We start from the raw sequence: 26,922 nt of genomic DNA on the forward strand, positions 1-26,922 counted from the left end.
ATAATAAATAAAAGTATTATAAAAACATATATTTAAATTATGTCTTTATTTCTTATAATTATGAAATATTTTTTTATATAAAAGGTGAAGGTAGTGTTCTCAACTCAATATATTAATTAATAATACTGTAAACTGATGAACATAAAACTGTAAAAACATCATATGGCCTTGTGTTACTAGTACCACACAAAAAACCACCACATGTGATCTAACACAGAGGAAGAAAGAAAACATATGATACAAACTTGAGGGGAAATAGAAAGACCATAATAATCACAATGATATCAATGATCATAAATCTGTCATTGTTTAAACATGGAAATTCAAATTTCGGCTTCCACACTTCCTACTGCCCAAAAGCGCGCAATCTTGAAAGACAACAAAAAAAATCAATAAAGAATATGAAGAAAAAGTAGAGAAGGCAAAATAGTCATTTCATAAAATTCCCCCAAATATATATGACACATAAACCCATGGTTGAGAAATGGAAATTACAAGCTTACATGACATTCTCAATTCTCGTCCATCGTTCATATATTAATTTTTTTCTTTGCTCTTTTACTTCAAACTTCTTCCTTTCTAATTTCTATGCTTCAAAGTTCAAATCAAATCTCTCAACCCATCTTTTAACATATATTCTCTTAATTAAATTTATATTTTTTACCCAGTAAACCTAAAAAAAAAAGAACAACACACAAAACCACCCACTTTCAAAGCCACTCAACACCACCCATAAAAACTGCCATTTTTCCTGAATTGTTCGTCGGAAAACCACCTTAGTTGTCTTGTATCGCTTTTTCCCCTATTTACAAACTTGTTTTCAGACACCCACAAATCTGTTTTCTCAGACATTTTCGTTCTATTTCAGTTGTGTCTGTTATTATCCGTGGCCGTAGGGTTTGCCGGGGAAGCAGGGCAGGGTTTGCCAACGGGAGCCCAGAGCAAAGAATTACTCAAAAAAAGCCAGTGGCATTTATTTTAATTGGGAACGTACACGTGTAAAGCAATGGAAACAGAGTCGACGGTGGTGACGTGGGGCACCTGGGAGGAGCTCCTCCTTGGCGGAGCTGTTCTCAGGCATGGGACCCAAGATTGGACTGTCGTCGCTGCGGAGCTCCGAACCCGAACCGTTTCTCCATGCACTTTCACACCTGAGGTACATTAAATAATATTCATTAATTTTGTTATATTTTATTTTTTATTCTCTCTTTAAGAATAAAAATATAATTAAATTAATTAATTTTGGTTCAGTTTCTATTTTCAAAACCGTTACGGGTCATTATTATCTTATTGACTCATTGAGCTAAATTCATTGCCTGGCATGTGATTATTATATTAATTAAATAAATTAAAATAAATCTATGTTTTGCAGTCAACGTCGTGTTTAGATTAGACCCTTTATAATGGGTTGTGTCTGAAACCAACGAATATGACGCCAAGAAAAAATCTATGTTCTTGTATTGGATTTTGCTAAGAAAAGCAATGTAATGTTAATAATGTATTGAAAGAGATTTGAATTTGGAGAACTGCGTGTTTTGAGTAGAATGAGTGGCATTCACGTGCCAATTGTTTTGTTCCCCAATCCCTAATGGTGCACCACTTTATCTAATTTGTTAAGCTGCTTACATCATCATTTGCATATGGGTCATTGAGGTGGCACAAACCCTTTTGTTCAATTTGTTCGGTGATGATAACTAACATTTGATAATGGCCAAACCTCTCTTTGGTAACCAGCATTCGCACATGGTTATAGAAATCCAGAAAGCCATGCCCATGCTCTGTAAATTACTAAAATATCCTTACCGTTACAAAACTTTGGTTTACGCGCATTAATTTTGAACTCGCTTTTTGACGTTTTTTTTTTTTTTTTATAATTGTTCAATTTTTTAAAAAGTCAACAAATATTTTAAAGCGTGATTAATTTACATGACAAAATGTTTAAGACTTGACACCTCAAAAATAGTTGTAGAGGGTTGAGTAGCAAGTCTTACTTCTTTACTTAAAACTAAGATCATGCAAAGAGTGAGGGAAGGTGATTCAGCTTAAGCTTGAATGATTTGCCTAACACTCCTCTTGCTTATAATCCTTTGATTTGTTGCTAACCCACTAATGTGGGACTTTATTATCTTAACAAAACATTGAGGCTTGCAATACTTCTACTCTTCATGCTTTACTGCAAAATCTGAAGAAAGATTTAAGTGATGTTTTTTCTTCATTTTGATGGAGTTCTCTTCTTTTAGGTCTGTAAAGCCAAATATGAAGACTTACAACAGCGCTATTCTGGGTGCTCGTAAGTGGAGTTGCTTCTCTTTTTTTTTTCTATTTAAATTTTCCCAATTTGATGATATATCTATACCTACCTTTAGATTTTATTAATGAAACACCTCCCTTTCAAAGATGGCATAGCAGTTGTGTGTTATATCTCATTGTATTATGGTAACATGGCTTGCTCAGGGCTTGGTTTGAGGAGCTTAAGAAGAAAAGAGTAGCAGAGCTTAAGAGAGCTTTGGAACTATCTGAGGATTTAATTGGGTTAGTTGCTTGGTCATACTTTATCTGTAAGCTTAGATTTTGTAATACAACAGACTAAATATTCCCATTTTCCTCAAGCTTTTTGCTGAATGAAATGCCACCAAATCTCATAGTTAACTTAGTTTGCAATATTCACACATTGCATTTCTCAAGTGATATTCTAGAAATCACTTCACTGTCCTGATTGAGGGGCATTTCCTGGAATAAATGCGGTTAAATTTGCCAGCATTTTGGGTGTAGTTTACTAAGTATATTTGTTTCAGGACCCTTGAATCAAAGCTTGAATCCCTCAAGGCTGGGAAGAATGAGAAAAGAGATGGTTTTCATGTTGACACTGGCTCAGTTGAACCAGAATTACATGTTCCTTTGCTAAAATTGGACAGAATTGAATCTTCTCCTAAAGAGATGTCAAAGGATGGGCTATCTGCTGGGAGTTTCACACATGAAACTCAGGCAAACTGGTCTCATGAATGCCAGGTTCCACCAATGTCTTGTGAAGATATAGAGACCAAGCCTGAAGTTTCAGGATTCACTGAACATGAGAAAGTTTTGAATGTAGAAAAGTTGGCAAACACTGTATGTGAAGGACAGGGAGTGGGTTTGAAGAAACGGAGGGGGAAGAGAAAGAGGAAGGATTGTGGAAGACATACTAATGAAATAAGTGCAAGAGAAAGTGATTTTTCAGCCGATGTGTGCAAAGAAAGTTCTATTAGTAACTGTGCTGAGGTTGTCAAATCTTATGGTATAAATGAGGAGAATACGAACGTGAAAAAGGTTGGAATAAAATATCTGATGGAGATTTTAGATTCTGTTTTGGTAGTTAAAGGTGCTTCTGCCTTTTGTCGCAGGCTTGATAGCCAGGTATGTATACTAAGAGATCCCATTCTATTCTTCCATAGTTGGCTTCTATGTTTTCTCACCATAATGATGCCTTTCATGATAGGTCCACTAGTTCTTAGATGCACATGCTTTAAATCTAACATGCTACTTATAGACTAATGGGTTTGTGGTTGCTGTTCGTTATTCTTTAGGGTGTGCTTGTTATGGTAAGAATAGGAGTGGCAGAGAGAGAAAGGAACATAAGATAATTATATACTTAGAGAATAAAGTGGAAAGAAGGAAGATGGAGTGGTTAACAACTTAGCACTTGTATTTCACCTTTAATAAATAATTTCCTTGGTATGAGGGAATAAAAAATTGGTAAATTCAGTTCAATGGTTCAAACCAAATAATTTGATGTTTTTATTACTTATTTCTATATTCCTTGGAAAAATTTTTATTTTTATATTTGGATAAACATAACAATTAAATTATAATCAGTAATAAAAATAAATATATAATAAAAATTATGAGAATAATTCATTTCATTAAATTTGTACTATATTTTATTTTTAAAAATAGAAAATTGTTTTTAAAATGAAAATCAAAAGCTCTTATTTTTCCATTTTCATTTTCACCTCTCAAAGCAAACATTTGGTTCTTTTTATGTTATTCCTTTTGAAATTGTTTAGCAATGACAAATAGGAATTTAACTTGAGCCTTAAGGCAATAAATTCATTATGCGCCATTCTTTTATAACAGAAACGAGGAAGGTACAAGAAAATGATACGGCGGCATGTAGATTTTGACACTATAAGATCAAGCATCAGCAACCAAACAATCAAGTCAGCTATGGAACTTTTCAGAGACTTGCTGTTACTGACCAACAATGCTCTAGTATTCTACTCCAAAACCACTCGTGAATATAAAACTGCTCTACTACTTAGAGACCTTGTCACCAAAACATTGAGAGAGAAACTCAAGTGTTTTACCAGCAGGGTAACCCTTCCTTCTAGGATTTTACCTGTTGATGATCCTTCAGTGAAAGTCAGAAGTGTACGCCCTGGTAATCGTAAGATTGTTGCAAAGGTGGTTGGTGGTAGCAACTCTGCTTCTGGGGTCTCACTTGTTGCCAAGAAAACAAACAAAGTGGATTCTCCTCCTTCAGTGGAATCCTTACCCATCAAGAAAGCTTTTGGTAGACCAAAAAAGATTGAACGTGAAAGTGGAGTTCAAAGATGTGCAACTCCAAGGAAGGAAAAGAAAAGAGGAAGAGCAAAGTGATATGGTCTTAAAGGCCTCTTTGTACAAATGTTTCCCTTTTTGTTTATATTTTATTTGTTTGCATTCAGAAGGGTGAACTTTCATGCAACCAGAAGGAACTTGGACAGGGTGGAGCAGGGGAACTAGTTACTTCAAACATATGATATTATATAGTTCTAAATTACAATACACAATCTAGACAAAATTTCCTACTATAGTAGGTACTAGGTACTTCTACTTGTGTCAGGAAATCTGGTAAATTGTAAATGTGAATTTTGTCTTTACCAAAAGTGAAGTATACTACTTTAATCGAAAGGAAGTCATAAATTAGCATATTAACATATCGGGCCATTGTTTCTCCATCTTCACGATTGCTTGTTTGCGTTTGCACATCATTTTCTATGTGAATTAATTATCTTATCCTAATTTGGTATAAGGATAGGATTATTGACAATTCAGAATCTGATTATGTAATTAATCATTAAGTATGTAATAAATGATAGGTTTAATTTATAATTCAAGTTACGTGTGATTTTTGTCTCTTTAATTTTAAATATTCATATTTAGTTTTTAGTTTTTTCAATTGTTTAAATTAAGTCTCTCATTTTAAGATTTTATCCAGTAATTAACAAAAATGTGATAAATATGTAATATATATTTATGCAAATTTGTAAAGGAAAAGTATATAAAATAATTAAATTAAAAAATAATTTTATTATATTTTACAACTTTCATTTACTTTTTTTATTTAAATATTTTTATATTTTTATCAATTTATATAAATTAATAATATGTTATACTTTCATCATACTTTTATTAATTATTGAATAAAATTCTAGAGCATAAGAGTTAATTTGAACAGTTATAAAACTAAAAAATTTAATGTAAACAATTAAAATTAAAGAAACTAAAATCACACACAAGTTAAAATATAGGAAAAAAATATAATTAATCTTAAAAAAAAAGAAGAAGACAAGAAGATGTTTTGTAAGGTTAAAGTATTTCACATTCCTAAATCATTAATCTACTTGTACTTTTCAATACATATTAATGCATCTAATTTATTGTGATTTTTCTTTTGCATGTAATTTTAAAGAAAAATTTAACAGAATGCTATGATGTAATAAATTTAAAAGATTAAAAAGCCTTTACATCAAATGTTAACAAACAACCAGGATATATTCTAGAAGAGATGAAAATTGCTCACATACCATCAACATTAATCCCAAAGGAAGAGATGTGAAAGCAAGAAACACTATCAATTGGACATCCTTAACAATTACAAGGGAATGTATAATAGGACTATTTCCGCTTAAAAAAATAAATTATTAAATGTTCTTTAATTAATAATTTAAGATACTTGCTAACAAAATTCTTTAGAAAAAAAACTTAGATACAATATTATAGGTGTTTTTGGTATTATTTTTAATTAAAATTTAAGTTTTGTTTCAATAATATATAATAACATTAAATATAATTTTTTATTAAAATAAAACTCTATCTTTCAATTAATAAATAACATAAACAAGACCTAAAGAATATCGTATAAATTTTTTCCTATTCTTTATTAACGAGGTGGTACAAAATTTTATTTAATATTTCAACTAACCTAGTAACATGGAATCATGCTTTCATAAAAGAATTATAATTTTTGTGATGAAATTCTAACAAAAAAGGAAAATTCTTCCCTTTTGAAAATAACAACAAAATCAAGTATTCAAAGAATCTAAAAAAATATGTCAAAATCCACTGGCATAATATCACGATATCCCAAATCTCTTTTATATAAGGGATGAAGTTCAGTCATATATAAAAGTTTAGAATTTGAAAGCAGACAGTTGTATTTCATATATTTTCTCTCTTAACACATGACATCTGATGTATATATCATAACATTGAACACAACTTGTATATTTTACACTTGCCTCTGTTATAAGATTGCGTAATCGTTACTAACAATCCAAGCTGTGTTCATCTCCATCATAAAATGAACAATATTGTGAGAAATCATGTATTAAGAAATCAAGCAAAATATGTGTCGTTACAAACAATCTAAAGTGCATAAAGTATTCACATCACATTAACATAACTATATTATTATTTTTAATTATAACATTCTTATTACTTAAAAATATATTGGGAGTCAATAAAATTAGGATTGAGTTGCCTAAAAAACCAGTGTATAATTCCCATGCTCTACGCAAGAAGGAAAATAAAATTAACCTTCAAACAAAATCATCTACAGTTGTCAGAAATCATCACAATACCATTAAATAAAGCGCTTAGAAGAGGAAAAATTGGCACAAAAAATTATTACCATAGAATGTATTAGGAAGGCTATTATCCTCTCCCAAAAAATTGAAGCGATAATTTAGAAATTTATTAAACAATGCTTACACTTGTTAACGGTTTCATAAATATTTTTTTTAATTAAAAATACATTTAAAAATTACTTAAAAATATATTAATAATATATTTTTTTGCGTCACACCATAGTCTCTGTTCCAAGTTTCAACTTCCAATCCGAGAAGTCAACATGAGACATAGCAGCGCGGTGCGTTCAGAGCAACCGCCGCAATCCCAACCTTCACCTTCAGTTTCACTCCCTCACCGGAAGAAGAAGCGCAAGCGCAGATCCACCGCCTCTTCCACCTCCGTTTCCTCCGAAACCACCTTGGTCAATGGCCCTCAAAATCACTTCCATCTCACTTCTCACACACATTTCGCCGCTCTTGTTTGCCACCAGAAACCTAAACCGGGACAGAATACGGCGACTGTTGACGCCGACGGTTTTAGTTTTGGGGAGCTAAGGCAGAGAAGCGTGAACGGCGTTGGAAATTCGGCGGTTACGACCGTTGACAACGGTTACGGCATGGAAGTTAGTTCGGTTAGTGATGTAACGCTAGAATCGTTGAAGTTGAAGAGTGTCTTGGCAGAAGATTCGATTTGTGAGTAGAATTTAGCTACTGTTTATGCCTCTGATCTCATGTATGTAATATAGTTTTTTATTCATTTTGTAACATTTATTTTAACACTTGCATCCAAATAGCGTGATGCGAATGATTCTACTTGTACTGACAGGGAAATCCAATTTGTTTTAAGAATGATAGATTTTGAAACTCTTTAAAGTTGGTTCTTACTTAATATTTAAGTAATAATTGATGTGACTGCATGTAACGTGATGTGTGGTAGTGAAAAATAAAAAGCAGGATTTGACAAGGATTAAAGGTGTGGCATGTTTTCTTCTTGTGCTTCACCCGATCATCAATCAATCAATCTAAATTAATCAAATTTCGATCTGTAATTTGATTATTTCAAAGAGCTTGACGCCGGCGTTTTATTTTTTGTCTTATTTTATTCGGTTCTGTTAACCTCAATCTTATAGTTTGAGTTTAACTTAAATAATAAGATTTTACCTAACCCAATCATTTATCATACTTTTATGGAGTAAACTATCAACTTGGTCACTGGTGTTTCTAAAATCCATCAAAATAGTCTCTAAACTAATTAAAAAAATGTCATTTTAGTCCCTAAAATTTTATTATTTTACTAGTTGATTACTGAGGTTAACAAAACCGTACATTATTAAGGCATTTACGGTGTACAACATGTTTTCAGCTAAGAAGTCACCTGTAACGTACTTCCTGGATAAAGTGTACCATGGAAATTCTGTATGGAGCACAACAACTATTGGGAATGAAAAAGGACGAGAAAGAGTTTACGACACTATCTTCCGCTTGCCATGGAGATGTGAATTGGTATTTGTTGTACTTTCCTTTTCGTCACTCTTCTTCAAGTGATGTCATCTATGGGGTACAGTGTTTAGATTCTGTTTTTTATCTTCATAACCATTAGGTCAGAATTAGAAGTTTTGTAGAACGATATAACCTGAAACTGTTCGCCAAATGTATAATAGTTATTTTTAGTTGTGATTTTTATGAAGACGTCATACATTTGTGTCATGGTATCTCATACGTGGAATGCATTTGCAGCTTATAGATGTTGGTTTCTTTGTCTGCTTCAATTCATTTCTGTCATTATTAACCATCATGCCAACAAGGATAGCAATGACCATTTGGAGGCTTCTGAAAACAAGGTTTACAACCTTTCTTCAATTTTCTTCTCTTATAGTACTTTAATGTCAGTTGAGTTTACATGTGACTGTGAGGACTTAGATAATGGACTGATCCTGCAGTATCTATTTCGTTGGTTTAGTATTTAGTGTTGTGATTTAAGCAGTCCGCATTTAGTACAATTCTTTTAGTACTCAGTTTTAGAAATCATAATTTTTTTTTAAGGAAAGAGAACAGGGTGATTTTTTTTTGACCCCATGTTGCTGAGATTAAACAGTTGGTTTAATTCTAAATGATATAGGCCTGATTCTTTAATTTGTAACTGGATTACCCTGATTCTGTTGTGTGTTCACTGAAGAATTTGAACCAGTCAGCCACTATATGATACAATCTGCTAATTCTTGCGGTGTGATTTGTATGCTCTTCTACCAACACTTGTCTTATGTTTTAAAATTTGTGGTTGCTTTTCATGATTTTCAGTTTTACACTCTGACCTTATGATGCTCATTGCAGGAAGTTCAAGAGGCCGTCTACAGTTGAGTTGTCAGATTTTGGCTGTTTTCTTATTATGGCTTGTGGAGTCACTGTTTTGTTGCAAATAGGTATAGTGATAGTATGCTTCTATAGTTGTATCTTTCATATTTTCCTTTTTTGTTGACCAGGTTCAGTTTATTACTTTGTTATACTAAATTTGTTTTATGCCTCCTGCTTTTAATTTTTGGTTGGCTTAGATATCAGCTTAATATATCATATGATTCGTGGTCAAGCAACAATCAAATTGTATGTGATCTACAATGTGTTAGAGGTGAGCATAAAATAATCTTTGAACACAGGTTTTAATGATTAATTAGGTCACCATGCATGCCAAATTTATGGACATCTGATTGGAAATCAAGAATGGTTGTTCAAATTAGATTACTTATGTGGCATTTCTTTGCTGAACTTCCTCACCATAGATAGTGAGCAAGAAATTGTGTAACCGAGAGGATATTCCATAATATGAAAGATGGGAATTTTGCAATGTGGATCATGAAACTTCGATATCCAGAATTCCAGTGAGATAAAATGTTATTTTGTTTGGAAATTGATATTCATGTTTCGTCTCCCATTCCATTTTTTTGTTTCCATTACCTGTTCACTGTAGAAAAATATGATATTATACAAAAGGAAAAACTGAGTTACAGTGACAATTTCCCGGAACCTCAATCTGAGAGATATGGTAAAATGACGTGTAAAATGTAATAAGGAATTGAGATTTGAAAATGAAAAAGTAACAAAAGGAACAGTATGATTGGTGGTATATATTGGGTATCTATAACATGACCTTTTGGTACTTGAACGATTAATTTCCCAACTACTGAAATTGTAAGCATGGGAGTTACTGGTTTCTTCTTTGGTCTTCTGTCTTATGTTGATTTCACGTGTCATAATTATCTGGATTTCTGAACTGAAACTTATAGTGACTTGTTCTTGAACACCTTGCAGATATTTGATAAATTATGTCAAGGTTTTATTGGAGATGTACTGCAAATGTTATTGCATTCAGCAGAAGGACTTGCAAAATGTCCCCCTGAAACAGAGAGTATGAGATTCTGGACATGGAGATTTATTTCTGACCAAGTTTTAGCTGTTGTTACTTCAAATATCCTTTTTCTTTCGGATGATATTTTTCTTGACCTTAGTTTGTTTAATTATTTCATTGTATGAAGTCAGCTAAGGGATAAAACAAAAATGTTGGTTAGTTTCCTTGACTAGATATACTTGTTCATTCATTTATCTTATTAGTTCAGGCAATCACTTTATCAGCCTGTATTGTTTCTCACTACAATGCCCTGCCAGCTTTGCTAGTGTCAAATAACTTTTCTGAGATCAAAAGCTACGTGTTTAAGGGTTATAGTAAGGATAATGTTCACAGTATGGTGTACTATGGTGAGTTATCTTTCCTACAATTGTTGTTTTTATTTCTCTGATTGCTTCATTTGGGATTTCATTCTCATTGATTTCAAGCTTTGAAAAGGATCTTATTGTCATGTTGTGTAACCTAATTCTTAGAATGCTATTTTATTGAGTCCTTAGTTTAGCTACTGTCTGAATAATATCCCAAATCTCAATTACCACTCACTGAGTAGTTTTCACATAAATAAATTTTAAATATTTACCATATCATTTTTTATTTGAAGTATCAATACTTAAGTTATTTAAATATTTACCATACCTTGCTAATATTCTAATAGGTATGAGAAACAGAATGTTAAAGTATGTATTGAATTGACTTAGTTGAGCAGAAAACAACAATGGGAAGAGAGCTCTCAAGCAGCTCCGTGCCCTAAGACTGAAGTAATTATCCAAGATGCCTATTCCCATCTGTAACCCCACTATTTAAACTATTCTGTTTCCTAAAATCATGCTCTTAACTACTGAAAACAGAAAACAATAATAACAATAACAAAAGATAAATCCTAAATTGCTTATAACAGAATCTAACAGCCTATTTCCTAATTCTTCTCCTATAGTTTTGCCGCTTATAGACCTTCAGCTCTTCCGGAAACTTGTCTCTAACAATACTCCCCCTTGAACAATCACCTTTTACTCAAGGTGAAATTCGGAAAATGCGATTTGGATATCTTCTGCCACCTCCCAAGTGCTCTCATGATCCGACAAACCTTCCATTTGATCAGCACTTCTTTGCCTCTGTGGTTGGTAGTCCGCACTGCCAGGACTTCAGTGGATTGAACCATCAATTCCCAATTCTCATTCAGGCTAGTTGGTAAAGGTTGACTTTGTACGTCTGCTACCACACATTTCTTGAGCAAGTATACATGAAAAACAGGATGTATCCTTGCTTCTTCTGGTAGTTCGAGCTTATAGGCGACCTCGCTGATTTTCTCCAATACCTTGTAAGGAACATAATATCTAGGGCTTAACTTTTGATTAGTTTTTGTTGCTAAAGACTTCATCCTATAAGGTTGAATTTTCAAGTAAGTCATCTCTCCTACTACTAGTTCTAATTCCCTCCTCTTTTTGTTAGCTTGCGCCTTCATTCGGTCTTGTGCTCTGTTCAGCTGTCCCTTTAATTCTCTAAGTATTTGGTCTCTTTCAGCTAATGCAATGTTGACCTCCTCACTGTTGATGCACCTCCCCCCCCCCCAGATGATGGCTAGTGGGTCTCTTCCATATAATGCTTTGAAAGGAGTGGTTCTTGTCGAACTGTGGAATGTGGTGTTAAACCACAGCTCAGCCCAGCTCAACCACCTAGCCCATTGTTTAGGTTTAGTACTGAAAAAACACCAATTGGCCGTCAGTTTGGGGATGGTAGGCTGAACTGAATCTTAGTTGGGTTCCTGAGCTCATGAATACTCTATCTCTATTTAAGACAATTGAGGCTGGAAACCCATGCAACTTTACAATCTCTTTGACGAAAACTCCAGCCACATCTTTGGCGGTGTAAGGATGAGTTAGACCAATGAAATGACTATACTTGGTTAATCTATCGACCATCACTAGGATGGTATCTCAACCCTGTGATTTAGGTAGCCCTCCAATGAAATCCAAGGAAATATCATCCCAAACTTGTTGGGGAATTGGTAAAGGCTGTAATAGTCCTGCTGGGCTTAGGGTCTGGTACTTGTTCCGGTTGCAAGTATCACAAGCACATACTCACGAATAGTCTTCCGCATTCCTTCCCACCAAACTAAACTTGCAATCCTCTTGTAGGTTCTGAAAAATCCTGAGTGACCGCCTATGGTTGAATCATGAAACTCTTGGAGTACCAGAGGGATTTGGGAAGAATTCTTAGGAATAACCAGCTTACCTTTATAAAAGATTCGTCTATGTCTAAGCTCATAGTCGTTTACTGAAGTCTCCCCTATGTATAATTTTCTGTATTACCCGAGCTAGCTTCTCATCGTGTTGAACCTCCTCTTCTAGTCCTGCCCATTCCAAGAAGGTAACCGTGGAAAGGGCTGCCAACTGAAACTTGCGAGAGAGAGCATCCGCGACCCTATTTTCTTTCCCTGCCTTGTATTTGATTTCAAATTCAAAGCCCATGGGTTTAGATATCCATCCTTGCTGCCCTTCCCCCAATACTCGCTGGTCAATTAAGAACTTAAGAGATTTTTGGTCTGTATGCACCATGAATTTTCTCCCAAGTAAGTAGTGCCTCCATCTCTGAACTGCCAGGGCAATTGCCATTAATTCCCTGTTCATAAACAGATTTCATTTGGTTTCGATTTGAGAGAGTATGACTCCAAAAGGCAATAGGCCTTTCCTCTTGCATCAAAACAACTCTCAATCCAGTCCCTGAGGCATCAGTTTCCAACATAAACTCTTTGTCAAAACTACGGGTTGCTAGCACCGGCAAAGAGGTCATGGTTTTCTTCAAAATTTCAAAGGCTGTTTGGGCTTCTAAGTTCCAACAAAACCCGTCTTTCTTCAATAATTGTGTGAGAGGCCACGCTATCTTTCCATAGTCCTTCACAAATCTTCTGTAGTACCCAGTTAACCTCAGAAATCCCCTCAATCCTTTAACATCCCTTGGTGCTGGCCAGTTAGTTATCACTTCAATCTTTTTGGAGTCAGCCTCTACGTCCTCCTTAGAGATAATATGCCCAAAATATTTTAATTTGGCAACCATAAAAACAATATTTCTTTTTGTTGATGTACAACTGATTTTGCCTCAATAGCTTTAGCCATGGTAGTTAAAATCAAGATTTTATGTAGGATCGGAGAGGGGATTTAATTGTATATATATATATACATATAAAATAGTATAAATAGGAAAAAAATAAAAACATTAATTCAAACCACAATACTTTAAAAGATGAATATTAAGAACATGTCCAACATAAATTTCCAAACGAAATGCAAAATCAATATTCAAACTTTAAATATCTATTTTATCATATCTAAAATATTTTGATAATAAAAAAAAGTCGTCATCTCCTTCATCATCTTCATTTGGTCCATCATCTTCTTCCTCATTTAAATTGTCTATATTAGGAACATCACCAACACCAACATCTTGATTTGATCCTTGGTCTAAATCCAAGTCCTCATCTTTGTCAAGAGCATAAACTTGAATGTCCTCATCTTCCAAATTGTCTTCTAGGCCCAAATCTTTATGATTTCTTCTATCATTATTTTTCACTATCCACTCATTGTTAGATGGAATATCATCTACATTTATGTGAAGATCCTTCACTCTCCTAGTTGTCTTCTTCTTAGCCAATTTTGAATTTGCCATAACAAATACCACATCATTCATTGTATTTTTCTTCACACGGTTTCTTTTTTTAGTATGTACCTAAACAAATAATAATATATTAAATTATAATTTAAGATAAAAAAAAATAGTTGGCTAGCCTGGTGCATAATTTTAGAAAAAAGAATTTCTACTTACCATCTCAAAGGCACTCCAGTTACGTTCACATACAGAAGAACTACATGTCAAGCTTAGTATTCGAATAGTAAATTTTTGAAGCTCGGGATACTCATCTCCATGAGACATCCACCAATCAGTTGGCAGATGCATATGAATAGTTTTTCTAGCCAAATGACTACCAAAATTAACAGCTCGCTTTCTAAATGAATCAAGTTGGCAATCAATTTTACATTATTCATCTTGATCAAGCATCATCCTTGTCAAACAATCATATAGTCTACGCTTAACTTCAAAATCAACCTTAAATTTAGGACTATAGTGCATCCTAAGATTAAGAAAATAGCCTGTAGCATGCAAAGGCCTATGGAGCTGTTTATTCCATCTTTCAGCTATGATATTCCAAATAGGTACATAACTGATAAAGAAAAAACAACAAAGATTTAATATACAATACAACATAGATAACAAAATAGATACTATAGTTAGTTACCTTTTCTTAACACTATTGAAAGCAATTTGAATATTCTCTTTAGCTTGATCCATTGCCTCATAAATAAAGCCCATAGTTTCTTCATCTGAATCAACCATTCGAAGAACTTTGATAAGAGGAAATGCAGCCTTTAAACAAGTGATTATATCCTTTCAAAACTCTTTATCCAAAATCAATTCTTCTATAACTCTCCCATCCTTTGTCTTAGCAAACTTAGAGGACTTCCATTCATTAGATGTGAACATTCTTATCAAAGTAGCTCTATTTTTTTTAAGGCACCCTAGAATCAAATAAGATGTAGCAAAACGAGTAATTCCTGGCCTTACCAAGTCTTTGCCTTTGGTGAAATGTTGCAATAGAGAAATAAGACCCGTTCTTGAATAGATGTAGGTTGTAATTTTTCTACCTTTTGGAATTGTCTCTTCATGAATCTGTATCTTCTTCTCAAAGTCCTCCAATGTCAAATCAATACAATGTGCTGCACAAGGGGTCCAATACAAGTGTTTCCTTTTTTGCATCAACATCTCCCCTGCAACTTTATAATTTGCTGCATTATCAGTCACAATTTGGACTACATTTTTGTCACCAATTTCTTCAACAACATCATCAATCATTTTAAATGTTTTATCAGCTGTTTTTTCTATATGAGATGCATCAATAGACTTCAAAAAAATAGTTCCTTTAGGACTATTCACCAAGAAGTTCAATATTGTTTTCTTCCTCTTATCAGTTCACCCATTAGTCATTAATGTGCATCCAACAATCTCTCCTTTGTTAACTCTATTTCTTTCTTCAAATACTTTACTCTAATTTCATAATAGCTTGGTGGTTTAAATCCAGGACCATGGCTAGCAATTAAATCACACATAGCAGAAAATTCACCACTTCTTGCCACATTGAATGATATAGTATTATTATAAAAAAAACCTTCCAATAGCTTGACAAGCCTCATCTCTTCTAGTTTTGTTGAATATGTTGTTGATTGTTGCATGGGTGCTCCTTTTCCGAAAATATTTCCTCCTCCAGTCACCTCATTCTTACTTGTTTTTCTTTTACTTCTACTACTTGTATCTAAAGTCTCCTTCTCAGCAGAACAGTCAGCAAAGGAATTTGATTTTTTATTTAAATTTTCTTGTATGCTTACAAGTAAATTCCACATTTGCTTTTTGACCTCATCCAGAACAGATTTGCATGCTCCAACATCTTTGGATGTTTGAGCCAAGTGATGCTTCAATCTATAAGCACCTCCACTTACAATTTTTTGACAATATTTGCATTGAATTTTTCTTGTACCTTCAATTGCAATCCCATGTTGCCATGCTACATCACTTTGTTACACGGTGCATTCTTTGGTAATGACTTAGAGAGAGGAGCTTGATTACTAGTTGAAGCCATTTTATCTAATGGTAACAGACAACCGTAGCACAGAAAACAGAAAGTAGAGCACAAAAACAAAAGATGAAGAAAATTCCAATCACACATAATAGCCCAGAGATGATGAAGATGAAGAAAAAAACATAGCACAAAAATCAGAAAATCTCAGACCCGACTGCAGAAAAATTCGAGTCGTCAGAGCCAAATCCCAGTCACCTGAGCCAAGTCGTAGTGCCAGAAAGACGCAGAGAAGTGAATAGTAGAGTCAGAGGAAGAAGTATCGAAGAACAGAGTGAAGAAGAAAGGTATAAATCATAGCATAGAAATTTTCTGATTTTAGGGTTCCAACCACTTTAATGTAGTCGGGTTAGGTGGCGGGTCAAGGGGCCCAAAAAGTCGTCTTCTTCGCATCGTCGGGATCGTGCGTTTCAATGATTTTACGCTCCAACAAGCACAATCCCACCAATTCTACCAAATCGTGTTTCCATCTCCGATTCAATAGGGAAGCTTGCCTGGAGATCGTAGAATCCGAAACGTGATTTTGACTACCTTGGCTCCAGCACATCCCTCACTTGCCTCACATGCTCTTCCTCTGTTTGGCTGTAGATCAAAATGTCATCGAAGAAAACTAAGGTAAACCTTCTTAAAAAAGGTCGAAGCACTTAATTCATGAGTAATTGAAATGTAGAAGGGGCATTGGTTAACCCAAAAGGCATTACCAAAAATTCATAATGTCTCTTATGTGTTTGAAATGCTGTTTTTTCGATGTCACCTTCCCTCATCCTAATTTGGTGGTAACAAGATTTCAGGTCCAGCTTAGTAAATATCCGGGCTTCGCCCAATTCATCTAGCAGCTCCTCAATGACCGAAATGAGAAACTTGTCCGGTCTCGTGATAGTGTTCAGAGTACGGTAATCTACGTAAAACCTTCATCCCCCATCCTTCTTCTTTACCAGTAATACCGAGCTTGAGTAAGGGCTAATATTGGGCCTTGTGATACCAGCTTCCAGCATCTCATCCACTAACTTCTCAATCTCATTTTTCTGTGAGTGAGGATAACGGTAGGGCCGAATATTTGGTATGGAAGCTCCTTCCTTAATGATTATAGCGTGGTCGCATTCTCTCATAGGGGGAAGCCCCCTTGGCACTGTGCCTATGTCACAAAACTCCTCCAATAATTTACTCATGGCCTTTGGTATTTTCTTCGAGACCTCCTCTTTAGGTTGAGCTTCTACTGTAGTTACCAAAATGCCTTTGCCTTCCTCCTTTAGTGTCTTCAACGTTGTTTTGAATGTAGCCCCCTTTCTTCCTAAAGATGTGCTCCTTGTAGTACCCGGATTTTGGCCCCCTCGTGCCATTTAATATACAGCTGAGAAAAGTTAGCTGTGATTGTTCCCAAACCTTGCAGCCAATCCATACCCAGGACAACGTCCACACTGCCCAATTGGATAAGGTAGAATGTTTGTATAATGGTTCCCTCCTGTACCTCCAGTCGGACTCCCTCGCACACTCCTCTGCTTTGGTATTGTATACCTGTTCCCAGCTCCACGCGATATGGAGGAGTCTTAGTCACTTTCAGCTTTAGCTTTTCTACCAGCCCGGTGTGTAAGAAATTACCCTCTGCCCCACAATCCATCAAAATAGTGACATCATGGCCTTGGAGGGTCCCTTTTGCCATGAAGGACTTCTTAGTGGTGAATCTTTTCAAACTTTGTAATGAGATCTTGAGTACTCGAAGTCTGGTTTCTAGAAAAGGTTCCTCCCCTCTTGAAGCTTCACCCTGCTCTTCCTCTAATTTTTCCTCTTCGTTCTCCTCTACTAGTTTGAGTCGGTATTGTCTGTACCTGTTGATGTGCTCTTTGTTCCATGGGTCACCGCATTTGAAACATAATCCGCGGTGGCTGCATTCTTGAATTCTAGCTTGGGATAATCTAGGTCGTGTTTGTTTTAGCTGGGTGGGTCTCTCTTGGGTTGGAAGTTTTTGGTTGTTTTATGGGCCCACGTTGCTGACTGCAAGGGAGATGAATTATTGGGGTTAGTCCATGTTCCCGTTTGCAAAGAAGGGGAATTATGGGGCCTACTGTTACCAGCCCCTTTGGCCTAAGGTGTTACTTGACTATTTCTCCAGGCCCAATTTCTCTTTTCTAGAAGGATGGCCTTGTCCTTCATCGCCATTAACGACTCCAGCTCCAAGGTCCTCAATTCTGCACCAATCTCCTCCTGGAGCCCATTGAGGAAGATGCCAATCTGCACCTCCATATCAAGATGCTTAAGAGGTTGCGACAGTTTCTCGAATTCCTCTATATATTCACGCACGGGACCAACTTGTTTCAGGCTGAATAGTGCTCCAAAGGGGTCCTTGCTCACGCCTGGTTGGTAGCGGCCCAGCAGGGCGCTTTTGAATTAGAGCCACGAAGGGACCACTGTCTATTCTTCCCAAGCGTAAAACCAGTTTAGAGCTGCCCCTTCCAAGGCGAGGAGCACGACGTCAAGGCGTTCATCTCCCTGATGCGTTGGAGGGTGAAGTATCTTTCGATCTTCACCAGCCAGTTGATTGGGTCTTCGTTAGAGAAGATGGGAAGTTCTATCTTCCGATTGCGGTCTGCCACGGGAGAGTAGTTGCAGCGATGATCTCGGAATGGGGAGTGGTGGCACCGACGCTGGAAGGTGTCTCCGTAGTGGGTGCGGTCGCGAGGAGACACAGAAGATCGGCTCTCTTTGTTTTTCGGTGAAACCGATGCCTCGAACCTGGAGGTGGGTTTCCACTGTTCTGCGTCTCGGTGGTTAGGGGTCCTCGGTGGGGATCTGTCGTGGCAGCGTGCTCGGCCCCAGACTGCTATTCGTTGCATCAGTTCTTCCAGCATCTTCTCTACAAGACGCTCTGAATCCATCGCCTCAACAGGAATCCAAGCACCAGGAAAGTGCTTTGATACCAATTGATAGGTATGAGAAACAACATCTTAAAGTATGTAATGAATTGGCTCAGTTGAGCAGAAAACAACAATGGGAAGAGAGCTCTCAAGCGGCTCTGCGCCCTAAGACTGAAGTAATTATTCAAGATTCCTATTCTCATCTGTAACCCCACTATTTAAACTATTCTGTTTTCTAAAATCATGCTCCTAACTACTGAAAACAGAAAACAATAACAATAACAAAAGATAAATCCTAAACTACTGAAAACAGAAAATAATAACGAAAGATAAATCCTAAACTGCTTATAACAGAATCTAACAGCTCATTTCCTAATTCCTCTCCTATAGTTTTACCACTTATAGACCTTCAGCCCTTCCAAAAACTTGTCTCTAACATATTCTCAACTAGGTAAAATTGCCTGTGGCATAGTACAGTTGTTTCTAGAATATAGGGCATACCTTTGATAGAGTGCCTGCTGTGTTATGTTTAATATTATATATGATGTATTCCTTTTTTTTATTTGGTCTCATGTTCTTCCATTATTTTCTGTATATCCCTTTGTCTTATTGCTGACTAGCAGATTCCATAGAGAGATTCCACATCTCAGCATTTATTTTATTTGTTTTGGCACAAAATATTCTGGAGGCAGAAGGATCCTGGTTTGGAAGCTTTACCATTGTAAGATTATTTAAAACTATAGCGCTAACATATATTGCATAAGTTTATTGAGTGGAAATCAATTTCCTTGCTTGGGCAGTCTTGTTCATAACACGGTTATTCTGTGTGGTGCAGAATATCCTCTTGATTTATCTATTTGAAATGGCTATAGATGTGATCAAGCATTCATTCATTGCCAAATTTAACAACATTACGCCCATTGCATATTCTGAGTTTCTTGAAGTCCTATGTAAACAGGTATTAATGTATTATCATTTGATTTCATTTGGATATTAACAATGCTATATGTTTAGCAATTACTGCTTATAAAGACCTGGAAAAATTTTGGTATAATACTGTTTATTTTATTCTAGTCACTATTCAAAGCCTAAATTTTCTGTGGATTTATGTGAATCATAGTCGAATATACTAACAAGTGACAACTACCTTAACTCAATTGCAAATGTTTTTGAGACCGTTAGATGCAGCTTGCAGTATGTTTTGTTGGAAAGCATGGACATAACAAAAATATAATTCAGTTCCTCTAAATCATTTAAACTTCCCCCTCCCCCCGACTGATGCAAAGTGGTTTGTACATTGGATGAACAGAAGGTTAATTTTTTATTGGCTCTCATCAATCAATTTTTTTTTCTGACCCACTACATTTTCTTGTTAGTCCATTACCTATTTGCTTCTTGGATAATCCCTCTATACCTTTTTCAGTTCATTAATTATTGGTGATTGCTCATGCCTAACAATCTTAGGGAACTCGTGAAAATGAATTACTCATGATGTGTAGTGGTTTCTCATATAATGTGATGTGTATAGGCATGTATTTTTGTGTGACAAAAAGAGGACATGTTAGTGTCTCAAGGCTGAAAAGTTTGTGTTCTTCTGTCATGTTTAATTTAGTTTGAGTCAAGTCCTAGTTTTTAGGGAAGTGGATTGCAGTTATTTATGCTTAAGTTGTGGTTTTTGTCAGTTGTTGGTTTTAGGGATTAGTGGAGTCAAAACTTTTTTTTAGGCAAGTTATAGTTATGTACGTGTGTGTTTTTGTAATCTGTTAATGAAATTTCTTCCCCTTTTTCTACCTCTGTTTTTTCTACAGAGTTGATAAAACTTCTCATTTTCTACCTTTGTTTTTTCTATAGAGTTGATAAAACTTCAACGCAACATTGGTATCAAGAGCCCTCATTTTTAAGGAATTTGTAAGTGAAACTGAGAGAGATTCCTAAGTGATACATGTGAGAAATTAAGTGAAATGAAATGAACGTCAAGGAGTCTCTCTACTCTAACTCCACCTATGGTTGATGTTGAAAATTATCAGGCATGAGTAGTGAGAATGCAGGCATATATGGAAGGGTGTGAATACTGGGAAGTAGTTGAAAATGACCACCAAGTAGCTCCACTTCAAGATAATCCAAACATCAATCAAATCAAGATTCATAAGGAGAGAGTCACCAGGAAGGCAAAGGCTCGAGCTTGCCTATTTGCTGCAATTTCATCAGCTATCTTTACAATCACAACTCTTGCTTCAGCCAAGGAGATTTGGGATTATGTCAAGGCTAAGTATCAAGGAGATGAGAGGATTAAGAGCATGTAAGTGTTGAATTTTATTAGGGAGTTAGAAAGGATACAGACGAATGAGTTTGAGTCAATTAAGGAATATTCATACAAGCTGATTTAAATTGCCAACAAGGGAAGAGTTCTTGGCATTGAATTTTCTAATGGAAGGATTGTGTAGAAGATTTTTGTTTATGTGTCAGAGAAGTGTGAAGTAACTATTGGTTCACTAGAAAATAGTAAAAATCTAACACAACTCAAAGTGATTAAGCTTATTAGTGTGCTGTAGGCACATGAGTAGAGGAGGCTAATGAGGCAGGAGGAAAGCGCAAGAGGAGCTTTGAAGGCTTAAGTGCAGCATATTGAAGGAGGAAGATACAAGAAGTAAAAAGGGAAGGAGGGTGGTGATAGTAGTGGTTTAGAAGCTACTGCAAGGAATGCAAGAGGAGCAAATTCTAACAAAAAACTTCATGCAAACAATGTAGGAAGCAAAATCACCCACACTTCAAATGTTGGAGAAGGCCAAATGTGAAATGTAGGAGGTGCTATTTAATAGGACATATCAAGAGGTTCTGTAAGGAAACAAGAACACAGCAACAAGGAAAAACTCATGTTGCAGTTCAACAAGAAGATCAGTTGTTTGTGACTATTTTTTTTCTCATCAATCACTTAATGTGGCAGTTGGTTGGTTGTTAGTGAGTGCACCAATCATATGACAAGTGATGAGGAGTTGTTCAACGAACTTGACTAGTCATTCAAGTCAAGGATGAAGATAGGCAATGGAGAGCATCTAGAAGTGAAGAGTGAAGGGGAATGACACAATGTCAATAGAGAACTGTGTAGGAACTAACTTGATCTGTGAAGTGTTATATGTTCCAAAGATTGATAAGAGTTTGTTAAGTGTTAGTTAACAAGTAGAGAAGAGATTCAAAGTGTTATTTGAAGAAGAGAAGTGTCTCATTTTTTACTCCAGTGAAAATGAGCTGCTCAAAATCAAAATGTAGCACAAGGGTTTCTCATTGGATCCACTCGAGAAGAAGTAGATAGCTTTCAAGTGTCAAGTGAATGACACTGAGCTATGACACAAGAGGTTGGACTCTTTCATCAAAAGGGATTGCAATATTTGCACAAGACTAAAATAGCAGTAGGATTACCAATCTTAAAGGAGTAGAAAGCAAAATACAAGGCTTGCTAGACAGAGAAGCAAACAAGGATGCCATTTAACAAGGATCACACTGACTTGTGCAGATCTCAACCATCTGTCTCACTAAATGGTAGTAAGTATTTCATTATTTTCATTGATGATTATACTAGAATGTGCTGAAATTATTCATGAAGTTGAAGTCTGAGGTGGCTGAGTTATTTTCAAAGTTTAAGAGCTGGGTTGAAAATCAGAATGGCAGCAAGATTCAAGTGATTAGATCAGACAATGAAACAAAATATACATCACAGAGGTTCAAAGACTTCTATGAAAAGGCAAGGATTGATAATCAAACTTACTATTCCATACACATCATAACAAAATGGAATAAAAGGAAAAACAAGAGTATTATTAAAATGACAACATGCATGCTGCATGAGGAAAACTTGTCAAAGGAGTTTTGGACTGAAGTAGCAAACACACGTCTTTTTATTGAGTGGACCACCTAAAAAGGTATTAGAGAAGAAGACATCATATGAAGCATGGTTCAACACTAAACCAAATATGAGGAATTTGAAAGTGTTTGAATGTTTGTGTTTATCTCATGTTCCACAGGTGAAGAGAGACAAGTTGAGTGAGAAGCAAGAATTAGGAATCTTTGTTGGTTACAACATGATGTCTAAATCTTGTAGGATCTATCAACCTTACACAAAAAATGTTGTAATAAGCAGGGATGTTTAGTTTATTGAAGATGAGGAGTGAGATTGGGCAAAATAAGTAGAGGTGAAGCAACAAGAGTTCTCTCTAGATTCTGATGAATTGGTTGATGGTGAACCAGTTAGAGGAAATAGATTGCTTAGTGAAGTGTATATGTTTTGGAACCTGCAGGATATGAAGAAGTCAAAGGAGATCATGAATAGATGGAGACAATAAGGGAGGAGCTGGGCATGATAGAGAAAAATAAGACACACGAGTTAGTGGAGAGGCCAACAAATAGAAAAGTGATTGTGTAAAGTGGGTTTTTAGAACTAAACTGAATTTTGATGGTTCAATGAAGAAGTACAATGCTAGGTTGGCAGTGAAAGGTTATGCATAGGTTTGAAGAGTTAATTTCTCTGAAACCTTTGCACTAGTCTCAAGTGCACCAGCTAGATGTGAAGTCAATATTTTTGAATGTAGTGTTGAAAAAGAATATATGTAAAGCAACCAAAAGGTTTCATTTTATCAGCACAAGAGGAGAAAGTTTATTTTTTCAAAAAGGCTCTCTATGGTTTGAAGCAAGCTCTCAGGACTTAGTACAACAAGATAGATGAACATCTACTGACTCTGGACTTTGTTAAAAGTTTAAGTGAGTCTACTCTGTATGTGAAAGGTTCAAAAGATGGTCTGGTGATTGTGTCTCTCTTTGTAGATAACTTGCTTGTGATAGGTAGTGATACAATACAAATTGAAATATTCAAGCAAGATATGATGAGAGTGTTTGAGATGATAGATCTTGGCTTAGTGCATTACTTTCTAAGTATGGAGATCAAGCAAGATCTAAATGAGATAATTTTCTATCATAAGAATTATATGAAGGATATCATGAAGAAATTCAAGATGGAGGAGTGTAAGCTTGTAAGTACTCCAATGAACTAGAAGGAAAAGTTGCAAAAGATTGATAGAGAAGAACCTGTAAATGAGGAGTACAAAAGCCTTATTGGATGCCTCATGTATCTCACATTCACTAGGGTTGACATTATGTACACTTTAAGTGTATTATCTAGATTCCTTCATTGTGCAACTAAAACTCATATGATTGCTGCAAAGAGAGTTTTTAGATACCTAAAGGGCACATTGTCTTTTGGAATCAAGCTCAACAAAGTTGAGAAGTTTGAACTATAGGGTTTTTCAGATAGTGATTGGGTTGGGTAATTGAATGATATAAAGAGTACTTCGAGCTATTGTTTCATATTTGATTCAGCTTGTTTCTCTTGGTGTTCAAAGAAATAAGAGATAATGGCTCAGTCAATTGCAAAAGCTGAGTTTATTCAGCAACTGCAACTATGAACTAGGTAGGTAGCATGGTTGAAGAAGTCAATGTATAACTTGCATTTGAAGCAAGAAGGAAGTGTGAAAGTATTTGTGAATAATCAAGCCACTCTAGCTATCTCATTGAATCTTGTGTTTCATTGAAGGACCAAGCACTTTGGGATCAAGTATTATGTCTTAGAAGGTAGGTGAGGTGAAACTGATGCATTGTAGATCAAGTTGTAGAAATTTCATTAAATCATTTAATGTTAGTCGATTTGAGTTTCTTAGAAGCAAATTAGGTGTCTACAGCACTTGAGTCAGGAGGAGAATGTTAGTGTCTCAAGGCTGCAAAGTTTGTGTTTTTTTTGTCATGTTTAATTCAGTTTGAGTCAAGTCCTAGTTTTTAGAAAAGTAAGTTGCAGTTATTTATGCTTAAGTTGTAGTTTTTGTCAGCTTCTATTTTTAGGGATTAGTAGAGTCGAAATCTCTTTTTTTTTTTAAGTAAGTTACAGTTATGTACGTCTGTGTGTTTCTGCAATCCGTGAATGAAATTTCTGCTTCCCATTTTTCTGCACAGTTGATAAAACTTCCCATTTTTCTGCCTCTGTTTTTTCTGTATAATTGATAAAACATCAATGCAACAAGACAACATTACTTGGCATTTGAGAAAGCCTTCTACTAATAGTGTGTTAAGAATAATCAAATTTTCAATCATCAATTTGCCGTAAATTTTGTCTGTTTTCTTTGATAAACATTTTAGAATATATGACTGATTGCTGTTTTTGTTTTGTAGACCCTACATATGCAAACTGAGGGTGCAAAGAAAAACTTGACATTTGTCCCTCTTGCTCCAGCATGTGTGGTAAGCATGAATGCCCTTTTCTTCCCTATTTTATGGCTGTTGATTTAATATCTTTTTTTCTTTTTCTTGTTCTTAGGTCATTCGAGTTCTGACTCCTGTATTTGCTGCTAACCTTCCTCACAATCCCCTTCCGTGGAGGCTTTTTTGGATTCTGTTATTTTCAGCAATGACCTACATTATGCTTACAAGCCTTAAGGTTCTGATTGGCATGGTTCTTCAGAAGCATGCCAGATGGTATGTCAACCACTGTCAAAGGAGGAAGCATCATCTTCATGCAGATTAACTTAAGAAGCAACTAAATTAATTCAGTCTGCTTTTAAGGGATTCCTTTTCTTTTCCTGAAGAGCGCATGTGGAAAGATCATGTGATGAGGTGTTGACTCGGAAGTCATCAGCAACGCTTGACAATGAGAACATCTTTTGCAACTAATTGGTTTTTAAACTTGAAGGTGAGCCTGTATGCTTCCTTCTTTGCAGTTTTATTACTATAGTAAATAATTTTCAAGAGGAACATGAAGTTATTGGCTGTGTATTATTGATGGCATCCTTATGTTGTACCATAGTTATGCTCAAGCAAGAGTTCTCTGAAGCTGTGGAGCAGAGGCTTATGAATGAATGTATATCTAACATTATCCACACTCTTATTCTTCCTCTTTAAAATGCTACGGTACACTGTGCAAGGAATTTATTAACGAGAAAAACGAAATGTCTTTCTTTACATGTAAAGTTTATTGTAGCTTCCACCTTTTCTGTACTTTTATAAATCTTTCCTATAAAAGGCCATGCGTCAACTCCCTGTGCCATTTTTTCTTGCTCAACTACTGTGGCTTTGATGTCATTTCTGGTGCTTTAAATTAAAGCATTTTGGGCTCAACCGTGCAAAGCACTGGCCTATTATATAGTTCTCTGTAAAGGAAATTCGTGATAGCCTTTTCTTATTTGGCATGTTAGGCACATGTACAGGGGACAACATTTCTTCACGGGGGTTTCTTTTTGCACTCCCTTTTTTCCATTTGCTATCCTTCTTAATTTGTTTTAATTTTTTTTCACAAGTACCCTTATTAATATTAGGGTTAATTTTTTAAAATTAATATAATAATTACTGATGATTCTTATGCAATTGAATCAATCTCCTTTAAAAAACTAACATGTATCTTTTTTATCTGTATATATCAATCATTAAAGTCATTGTAACTATGTAAATATTACTAATAAATTATTTCATTGATCAATCTTTTTAGGTTTAGTTGAAGGATGGAGATTTACACAATAAATTTTCTTATTTATAATCTTATTCATGGTTAAAATGCTTTTTTTTCTTTAAAATTTAATTTCTAAGATTAACAAGCTTTTAGAAACAAAAGTCTAAAAACTTTTTATATTTATTGTTCTTATTCTTAAAATAATAAAGTGTTATTACTTGAACCATTTTTTATATCTGAGAATATATCCAATGGACATGTTTCTCATTTAAAGATTATGAGAACTTTAAAAATAAAAATATATAATTAAAGTCAGTTGATGATTATGTGATTAATTAAAGATGTCATGTACAATTTATATTTAATCTTAATTGTTTAAATAATATATACTAATCTATACAAGTCAATTATAGAAGTTTATTTTCCTCAAAATTCATTCTCACTTAATATGGCCTTGTGCTTTTCAGCATTTAAATTTCATTCATTGAAAACAAAGAAAAGATAGAGATGAATTGGAAATTAGTGGGACAATAAGAAATGAAAAAGGTACTTCATTGGTGAACAAAACTGAGATGGAAGTGAACGAAAGATAAAAAGAAGCCAGAAAGTGAATAGATAAAAAAGAGGGATGATTTAAATTT

General features: G+C 35.1%; 2 protein-coding genes across 2 annotated transcripts; both read left to right on the forward strand.

The window, feature by feature from the left end:
• The first annotated feature begins 482 nt into the window (after positions 1-482).
• LOC113858790 lies at positions 483-4,946 on the forward strand. The gene is made up of 5 exons (XM_027491542.1): positions 483-1,156; positions 2,241-2,290; positions 2,455-2,532; positions 2,796-3,393; positions 4,114-4,946. Exons 1-5 carry the CDS (start codon positions 1,007-1,009, stop codon positions 4,633-4,635), a joined length of 1,398 nt encoding a protein of 465 aa, XP_027347343.1. The 5' UTR covers positions 483-1,006; the 3' UTR covers positions 4,636-4,946.
• A 2,172-nt stretch (positions 4,947-7,118) lies between these two features.
• On the forward strand, positions 7,119-25,472 carry LOC113857415 (protein POLLEN DEFECTIVE IN GUIDANCE 1-like). The gene is made up of 11 exons (XM_027489275.1): positions 7,119-7,562; positions 8,233-8,372; positions 8,607-8,710; positions 9,201-9,289; positions 9,419-9,492; positions 10,173-10,329; positions 10,449-10,616; positions 19,425-19,522; positions 19,637-19,759; positions 25,012-25,080; positions 25,157-25,472. Exons 1-11 carry the CDS (start codon positions 7,151-7,153, stop codon positions 25,361-25,363), a joined length of 1,641 nt encoding a protein of 546 aa, XP_027345076.1. The 5' UTR covers positions 7,119-7,150; the 3' UTR covers positions 25,364-25,472.
• Positions 25,473-26,922: the final 1,450 nt, after the last annotated feature.

This window comes from Abrus precatorius, unplaced genomic scaffold (genome assembly GCF_003935025.1).
Source record: "Abrus precatorius isolate BTA unplaced genomic scaffold, Abrus_2018 Scaffold2, whole genome shotgun sequence".
NCBI classification, from domain to species: domain Eukaryota; kingdom Viridiplantae; phylum Streptophyta; class Magnoliopsida; order Fabales; family Fabaceae; genus Abrus; species Abrus precatorius.

What these genes read in the sequence shown, in the direction of transcription:
- LOC113858790 (XM_027491542.1), top strand. Translation starts at nt 1,007, where the DNA reads ATGGAAACAGAGTCGACGGTGGTGACGTGGGGCACCTGGGAGGAGCTC. An exon ending in CATGCACTTTCACACCTGAG is followed by an intron (nt 1,157 to 2,240) that starts GTACATTAAATA and finishes CTCTTCTTTTAG; the next exon opens with GTCTGTAAAGCCAAATATGA. An exon ending in GTCGCAGGCTTGATAGCCAG is followed by an intron (nt 3,394 to 4,113) that starts GTATGTATACTA and finishes CTTTTATAACAG; the next exon opens with AAACGAGGAAGGTACAAGAA.
- LOC113857415 (XM_027489275.1), top strand. Translation starts at nt 7,151, where the DNA reads ATGAGACATAGCAGCGCGGTGCGTTCAGAGCAACCGCCGCAATCCCAA. An exon ending in TGGAGGCTTCTGAAAACAAG is followed by an intron (nt 8,711 to 9,200) that starts GTTTACAACCTT and finishes TGCTCATTGCAG; the next exon opens with GAAGTTCAAGAGGCCGTCTA. An exon ending in TCACAGTATGGTGTACTATG is followed by an intron (nt 10,617 to 19,424) that starts GTGAGTTATCTT and finishes GCTGACTAGCAG; the next exon opens with ATTCCATAGAGAGATTCCAC.